This window comes from Vitis vinifera, chromosome 10 (assembly GCF_030704535.1).
Source record: "Vitis vinifera cultivar Pinot Noir 40024 chromosome 10, ASM3070453v1".
NCBI classification, from domain to species: domain Eukaryota; kingdom Viridiplantae; phylum Streptophyta; class Magnoliopsida; order Vitales; family Vitaceae; genus Vitis; species Vitis vinifera.
The window spans coordinates 15035556-15044560 of record NC_081814.1 but is presented as its reverse complement, the minus strand read 5'-3'; the positions used below and the strand labels follow the sequence as shown (position 1 = coordinate 15044560).

The 9005-nt window shown below is 30.9% G+C and overlaps 1 protein-coding gene across 1 annotated transcript; it reads left to right on the top strand.

Moving 5' to 3' along the window:
* The first annotated feature begins 5040 nt into the window (after positions 1 to 5040).
* Positions 5041 to 6504, top strand: LOC100255905 (tetrahydroberberine oxidase). The gene has a single exon (XM_002268245.2). The coding sequence runs from the start codon at positions 5041 to 5043 to the stop codon at positions 6502 to 6504; it is 1464 nt and encodes a 487-aa protein (XP_002268281.2).
* The last annotated feature ends 2501 nt before the right edge of the window (positions 6505 to 9005 follow it).

Genomic DNA, 9005 nt, shown 5'->3' with positions numbered 1-9005 from the left:
TTTTTTATTTTTCTTTCCCTCTCCCTTTCCTCTGTTTTGCTTAAATGTCATCAATATTATCTCATGCAAACATCAGCGCCAAGGCATCTCCACCAGCTACACTTATCACATTCACACCACTGTCATGGTTTCTATATATTAACGGATCCAACTTTATGCCCTGCCGGACCATTCAATATAACTGGCATGTCCAGTAATGACACTGGGGAAACAAAGGATCAATCAGAAAGTGATAAGGAGATCCAGTGTCAAATCTTGGGAAGAGGAAAAGAAAAAAAATTTATGGGTTTTTCTATATTATCAGATGTGACAACAGTATGAAAATAGTGGTTTCATTTCTTGATATTTAAGTCCTTTCTTTAACCTTAGTCTCCTTAAGTTATCCCCACTAACTCCCAATTTTCTTTTTTAACTTCACTCAACAATTCAAATTTATACACTGTAAAGTTAATTTTCCAAGCATCCAAAAGCGAAGTCTTAGTGTTTGGTAAATTAATCAACTTAATGATTTAATATAACTTAATGATTTAATATAATTTAATAATTTAATTAAGTCACTAAATAGCTTAAACATATTTGATAAAATAACTTAATATTACAACTTAAAGTTATTTTTAATTTTAAATATTAAATCAAATTGATTAACTTATTCTTAATCTCCAATCTTTTTTCTTTGATTTACCCACAATAATAAAAGTATATTTTAAAATTATCCATGATTTATTTTTTATAATAAATATTTTATTGTTATCTTATATATGTACCATACTTTAAATATACATTCATAATAAATTTACAATTTAAAATTAATGAAAATAAATAAGTTAAAATTAATAAAAATAAATATGTGAATTTCACGATATAGAATAAAATTTAAGTTAGCTTTATCAAACAATTTTAATATTTAAAGAATAATTGATAAATTTAAGTTAACAACTTAAGAACAATTTAATTTAAAATCAATTAAATTATTAAATAATAAATATTAAGTTTTATCAAATACCCTAATGGTTTTAGCAAATTTGACTAATACCTTAAAGGTAAAAGGATCAAAATCTTAGGGAGATAATCTTGGAGATAGGAAGGAGAAATTAATTATAGAGGGAAAGTAATTAAGTTGGAATATGTTATTAAAAATAATTTTAAGAGAGCTAGGGTGGGTTTCTAAAGGAAGAAACATGGATAGATCAATAGCTTGGAAGTGAGAGATGATGAATGAAGAATCTTTCAAAGAAAATTAATGAAACATCAGATAGAGTTGTTGTTGGCATTTAATCAAAGCAATTGTAGTGAAGGCGACCACCGACCATGAGAAGCAACCACATCATCAGAGACATTTGAAAAAGCTGTGGCAATGGAAATGAAAATAGAAAAAGAGCTTCCAAAAGAACCCAATCCTTTTATGTCATGGGTCCATAGACAAGGACTATGGAAACATATATAGAATACTTAATAAAGAGAGTTGTTGCATTGCACATGGGTTAAGTGTTTAATTAGTATCCTGAGAGTAGGAATGATGTTGATGTTACAATGAACCTCCCCACAAGCTATAATATATGTGGGGTAGCAACCATTCAAGATCCAATTTTGAAAGGTTGGTAATTCTGTGAAGGGTGAGGTTCATCAATAAAGTTTCTTTGCATCCAAACAAAGCATCCCACACCTCTCTCTTCTTGATCAATAAAGAGAAAATATTTGGTATAGTGATTAATTGATTTGAGTTATGTGAATCACATGATTAAGAAAATAATTAAATTTGTTGGTTCCTTGAAATTGATTCTTGTATTTGATTGAATGACCCTTTGTGATGTGGTAGTGCAATATGAATTAGATGTTTTTGAAAAAGCCATATGAGAGAAACAAGTTCCATTCTTGTCATAGAATTTTGAGGACATTAACATTTTGGCCCTATTTAAATCTACAAAAACATTTACCCAACATCCTACCACCACAAAAAAAAATAAAAATAAAAATAAAATAAAATCCCAAAAAGAAAATTCTTTTTTTTTTCATTTTTAATTTTTCCATAAATTCTTTTCTTCTTCCATTCTTTCCTTCTATTTTTTTTTTATTTGAACTTTTCCTTCAATTTTCTCTCATTTTTTAAAAATATTTTTTATTTTCACGGATGCTTATCATCTATTTGATAATGTTTTTGTTAGCTGTTTTTTTTTTTTAAATTTAATAGAAAAAATTTGGAAAGTGCAGTTACAAACTTTTTTGTTATTTTTAATGAAAATTTAAATGAAAAGAAAAAAAGTCAATGTCCAAAATTCACTCTCACCTCCTTAAAAAAGAATGCACCTTATTAATTTTAACAATTACACAAATGATTGGCTATGCTTTCTTATATTTATTTTTTAAAATTGTTTTTAACTAAAAGAACATTTTTTTTTAGTATTTTCTAAAAATAAAGGAATTTGGTAAGTTTTGTTTTTAAATACACTTTTTTAAAATACAAAAAACAAAAAGTTTGTATGGATAAATTGTTTTTAAAAATTAAAAACAGAAAACTATTTTAAAATTATACAACTAAACATGCTCTTATCTTTTTAATTGTCACAATTTCTAAAAGAATTAATTTACATTTGATGACAAATGCTTTTAAGAAAATATTCAATTTCAATTTAAATAACATAATTGATACATGGTAGAATATTTAAATAAATGGCAAGAGAGTTTGGGCATAATAAATGTTTCTTACAAAATTTAAAAAAAAAAAAATCCTTGTTTTAGCTCAAAATTGCAAGTAGAAATGTTTGTAGTATGACTGCAACTTGAGTCGGTTGGACAGATTAGAAGACAAACCCGTGCCATACCCAACTAGATGTTGGGTTGCTAATTACCGGTTCACATCAAGACCATGCACAATTCGGGTTCCCACACGCTTCTTGTAGGTTATTAGGTAAAATAATTATTTTAAAGTTTATGAAGCATAAACCATATTACAAAATAAAAGTTAAATATGTCTCAAAGTCTTAAAATATGTACATTAGCTAATGATTTAACATAAATAACAGCCTACAAACTCAAATTTTAATATTTTAAAATATTCTAAAAATTAAACAAAAATAATAAACCTATTAATATAAGATAATTAAAAAAAATTAACTTCAAGATAATTTAAAAGTGAGAAATGTTGGATTTTATTATTTATCTTTTTTATACTATAAATATAATTTTAAAATAATAAAAGAAAATATATGGGTTTGGTTTCGACCAAACGTCGAACTTAATCTTAATATTTTTGAGGTGATATTTTTCAATCCTAACCCTGCCCTTGACCCATTTAATCTTTGCTCACTTGAGCAAACCAAAACCTCATATTGAGCAGGCATATTGCCTTAGTTTGTAGATTCCATCTAAATATTAATATATAAAATTCCTTTAATTGTAGATTTAACAACAAGAGAGGTACAAAATAGATCATGCTTACATCTGGGTTTCTTCAATGGTATTACAAGTATAGAAGTATAGTTTTGCGCAAAAGTGAATCATTCTAAACCATTTTTAGTTCATGGCATTTTATTAGTGATTTTAATTTATTTTTTTTCAAATTAATAGACTTGAGAAGAAATACATCAAGTCTTGTTTTATTTGAAGTCTATTTATTTAGTAAAAAGATTGAAAAAAATATTGTTATATGCATGAAAAAAAATACAACATAGTCATTTTAAACCAATTTTTATATATATAAATTTATGGTATTAATTGATTTTATACTTGAGTTTTAAACTATTTTTTAAAATTTCTAAGTTCATTAATAAATTCAATGCATTAAATATTGTTTGATTTAGAGTTTTTTTCTTAGTAGAAAATTTCAGAGAAATATAATTATACATAAACAAAACATTAGTAAGTCATCCAAAGTATAGTCTGTAATTTTTTTAATATTAATCGAACTAACTTAGTGTTCTATGACTTTTTAGAATAAATTTCATTATTTTTAGTTTCAAATTATTTTTAACAAGTAGTAAATAAAGTGTCATTTGATTTGGAACCTATTTGCTTAATGAATAAAGAAAAAAAAACCAAAGAATTTAGAAAAAATATTTGGTTAGGAGAAAAATTACATATAAAAACTTTTTGTATTGGCTTGTGACGAGAAAACAAAATAGTCATGTTCTGTTTAGTTTGATTTTATGATTTTTTTTTTTAATTATTTGTTTAAAAAATCATATCTTATTTTAATTTGTTTTTAAAAATTGTTTTTAGAAATTTTATAAATGTTTAAAAATAGTCAAATATACTATGATGATAAGAGTATAATATAATTGATACATGGTACAATATTTTTTATAAATGCAAAGATATTCTGGGGCATAAATGTGTCTTAGAAAATTGGAAAAATAAAATAAAATAAAATCCCGTATTTTAGTCAAGAATTCCAAGTATAAATGTTTGAAACAACAAGAGAGGTAGATCATGCTTGTGGGTTTCCGTACATTCTGGAAACAACTTAAATTTCTCTATTTGAATTACCATTAAATATTAATTTATTTACTCCAATTGTAGATTAGAAAATACTCAAGTAAAATTTAAGTTTCTTTATATATATATATATATATATATTATATGCAAAAATCATTCAATCATTTATTATTGTTATACGAGTGAAAGTTTTAATGCAAACAATATTAGTTTAAGAATATGACACTACAATACACTACAATGATTTAGAATCTCGTATAGTTACAACCTCAACATTTCATTATCTTTTTCTCTCATCAACTAAAATATTTATAAAGATATTTCTAATAATTTTTCTTATAAAAATATTATAATGATATGAATACCGATATTCTTTACAAAAAATCAAATCTCTGTTAATTAGGAATGTGAGACACTTTTCAACGTTTGTAAATGCAGCTATGGAAGGCATGATGATTGATGATAGCATAAAATCTATTGTATACTTCAGTTGACCCTAAGGAAACTAGTTGTTCAACAATGGAGTCTCTTCTGTTTTTTTTACTACTTTCTCTTCTGTTTCATGTTTCTTGCGCCTTTCAAAGCCCTCGTAGCAACTTTCTCCCCTGCATGGTCTCCCATTCTCTGCCTTCTTCTCAAATAAACCAAGTTGTCTACTCACCAGATTCTTTATCGTACTCATCTATCCTCCATTCATCCATACAGAATCTCAGATTCATGAATTCCTCCAGCCCTCAGTTCATCATCACACCACAAAGTGAAACCCATGTCCAAGCCGCGGTTATTTGTAGCAGAAACCTTGGCCTTGGAGTGAGAGTTCGAAGTGGTGGCCATGACTATGAGGGTCTTTCCTATAAAGCAGCCTGCCCATTTGTCATCATTGACCTCGTCAATCTTAGGAAGGTTAGCGTAAGCCTGGATACTAACACTGCTTGGGTTGAATCCGGGGCCACCCTCGGGGAGCTTTACTATCAAATCGCTACTAGGAGTAGTACGTTGGGGTTCCCGGCCGGCGTTTGCCCTACAGTTGGTGTTGGCGGCCATTTCAGTGGAGGTGGACAAGGCACCATGACCCGAAAATATGGCCTTGCATCAGATAACGTGTTAGATGCAATTATGGTGGATGCTAACGGCACCATTCTTGATAGAGAATCCATGAGTGAGGACCTCTTTTGGGCCATTAGAGGCGGTGGAGGGGCCAGCTTTGGAGTCATTCTCTCATGGAAGATCAAGTTGGTCCCAGTTCCGCCCATAGTGACTATATGCAATGTCCCTAAAACCCTAGAGCAAGGTGCAACAAAGCTGGCTCACTTATGGCAACAAATTGCACCCAAGCTCCATGAAGACATAAATATGAGAGTCATCATAACCCTAGCCAACAATACTAAAGGAGAAAAAACAGCCCAAGCTCTATTCAATTCTTTGTATCTCGGCACCATTCAACAGCTCATCCCATTGATGAATGTTAGCTTCCCGGAGCTGGGTCTTGCAGCGAAGGACTGCCATGAATTGCGCTGGGTACAGACTTTCGCCGAAGGGGAGTCCATCAAAGTTTTAATGAACAGAAGTCATGAAATCAAAGGCTATTTCAAAGGTAAATCAGATTATGTGAATCAACCTATTCCTGAAAGCGAGTTAGAAGGGATGTTGAAGGTGTTTTTAGAAGGTGAAGCCGGGGTCATGATGTGGGATCCATATGGTGGAAAGATGAGTGAGATAGCGGAGGATGAAACTCCATTTCCGCATAGAGCAGGAATATTGTATAATATTCAGTACTTCAATAAATGGGAAGAAGCAGGAGTTGAAGCACAAAGAAAGCACATGGAATGGACTAACAATATTTACAACTACATGACTCCTTTTGTGTCCAAATCTCCAAGGAGAGCATTTCTAAATTATAAGGACATAGACTTGGGAAGGAACGATGAAAATGGGAATACAAGCTTCTCGCAGGCTGGGTTCTGGGGCCAGAGCTACTTCAAGAACAACTTCAAGAGGTTAGCACTAGTCAAAGGGCGGGTTGATCCCTCCAATTTTTTCAGGGATGAGCAAAGCATTCCACCCTTGAGGTAGGAGGAGATAAGGAAAGAATTAATCGGAGTAAAACATCCAGAGCTCTCTAACTCACGACTCCTTAATTTCATGTGGTACACAAGATGTTATCTTTGAAAACTATTCAAAGAAATAGTGCTAGCAGGTTTTTTTTTTCTTTTTTCTTTTTTCTTTTTTACCTTGAATGGTAAATGGTATATTTGGTATTTTTTTCTCTCTCTTGAAATGCAGTTGATAACAATGGCGGAGCCACATTGTGCATTGCCTCCCGATTTTTTCCTTCAAAAAATATTTAGATTTGATACCGTCAATTACCAAAATATTTGAGATGGATTTGACAATTATCACTAGACTACAAATGAAGTTGTGGCCTTGTTTTTTTTTACCTCATAAATATCTAGTTTGCTGCCTCAGCCACCCATGAAGTTCTCATTTTGATGGAACACTCGGTCTGAAAAATTAACCAAAAAATATTTGATTTGTAAAAGGAAATAAGAAATCCAAGAATCATATTGGGTTAGGCATGCATGACATGTCTTAAGGATAAATATTTTATAGAAACTCAAGTCCTTGAAGATTACAAAATTAGAAACTTTGAAAACAGGTCTTTTAAGGATATTTTTTTTAAAAAAAAAACGAAACTAGATTATCTCATAATTTTTAAAAATTATTCTATATAAAAAAATTCTTTAATAATAACACTATGCCAATTTTGAATAAAACATTAATTTAGAAATAACCTTCTCATGAAAATTTATTTTCCATGAGAAAATTCAAAATGAGCAACTTTGAAGTATTTCTTATCACATTGTTATATTCAATACTATAACAACATCCCCTTTGTGTAGCTTTGCTTCATATGGTTATATCTCTCTCGTCTTAACTTCAATTTGCAAACCTTTTGAAACATTGGATTCCTGACTTCCTAAGCTTTAAATGTGGTTTGCCCCCAAAAAACTCATGGGAGAAAATCCTGATTTTGAGTCAAAGTGAACGTTGTTACACTACCATGGAACTAAAAAAAAACAAACTTTCAAAAATCTTCTTCTCATTTTTTTTCTTTTTAATTCAAAGGAAAAATTCATTGTTTTCCACAACCATTAAACTCCTTGATGCTTCATAGATGCTCCAATAAAAGTCAAATCTTTATTAACATCATTGAAGAATTCTTTTCTTGTAGTCCTCCATAGATGATAAAATACTCGACTTTACTTCATAAAATTAAATCTTATACTCCTATAATAGAGCTTACATCCCAATCCATGGAAACTATTAAAACATCACAAGAAAATTTGAAAACCTATGCTCATTTAATGGAGCTTACAATTGAATCTATGAAGAAGCAAAGAAAGAAAACAATTATCTCATTTAATCAACACATGCAATAATAAAAAGGAATAAATATGTGTCTCTTAGCCATGGGATAATATCAAGACTACAAAAAAGAGGTTAGCACACCCTAAATAGAGATGTAAGTATGTTTATAACATGGCTCTAATACCAATTATTGACATCTTAGATCTAGGCAACATAAGCAGTATTAATTTTATAAATTGATCTTTATAAATACCCTATAGGGGTTAGAGCTTTAAACTTTTGACACTTTGTCTTCTAGAAAGGTTTTTTCAAAAAGAAACTCTAGCCACCCTCAAGGAGAAAGAGAAGGCTACACTTCTCTTACATGTCTAAATCTATGTGAGGAGAGATTAGGTAGAAGAACACCAAGTAGATGAGATCTACGACTTCTTCGACAATTTCAACAAATTGAAATTGATATGGGAACATCCAAATCACAAGTATGTGTTACTATTCTCTAGATATATTAATCGTATTAGTTTTTAATACCATATTTCCCTTTGATTAGATCTAGAAAAGCCTAGGGCTAGATGTATGCACCTTATTGGATCTAAGCCCAAGGAACGGAGCAATTCGATTGTGGACCCTCACCCGATCCACGGGCCAGCACGCTCTCTTTTTAAAAGAATAAGAAAGTAAGTGTGTTTTTGGGTTTTGGAAAATCCATCCCGGTGAGGAACGGTTTTGTTTGGAGTCGCCACTTATTTTTTATTTTTATTTTATAAAGGGGAAAATCAAGTAAGAACAAAAACCCTTAATGACTCCAGTATGGAAAAAAGCAGTCTGCGAAAACTAGATTTTGGGTCCGGGGATCAGGTTACCTATTGGGAAGGTACCTCATGCGAGGTAGCACCCCTCTAGGCCCGGAACTCGATCTCTACTAATGAATTGGGTACATGGGAGCATATGGATCAAAGATCAATTGATCAATCAGGCTAAACAAATGACATAGATCACCCGAACCTACTCAGTATCTAGCATGCACTTAGTCTCCACAAATCAAAGCTAAAAGATGCGTACCTGAGGTCCCTAGCCAAGCGCTACATAAGAGGTTAGTCAAGCAATATAAACACACAACGATCAAACATATCCAAGCCCCACGCATGCAAATGAATCCAATTCCCAACAAGTCAAGTACGTACCTCGGGTCCCCAGCCAAGCGCTGC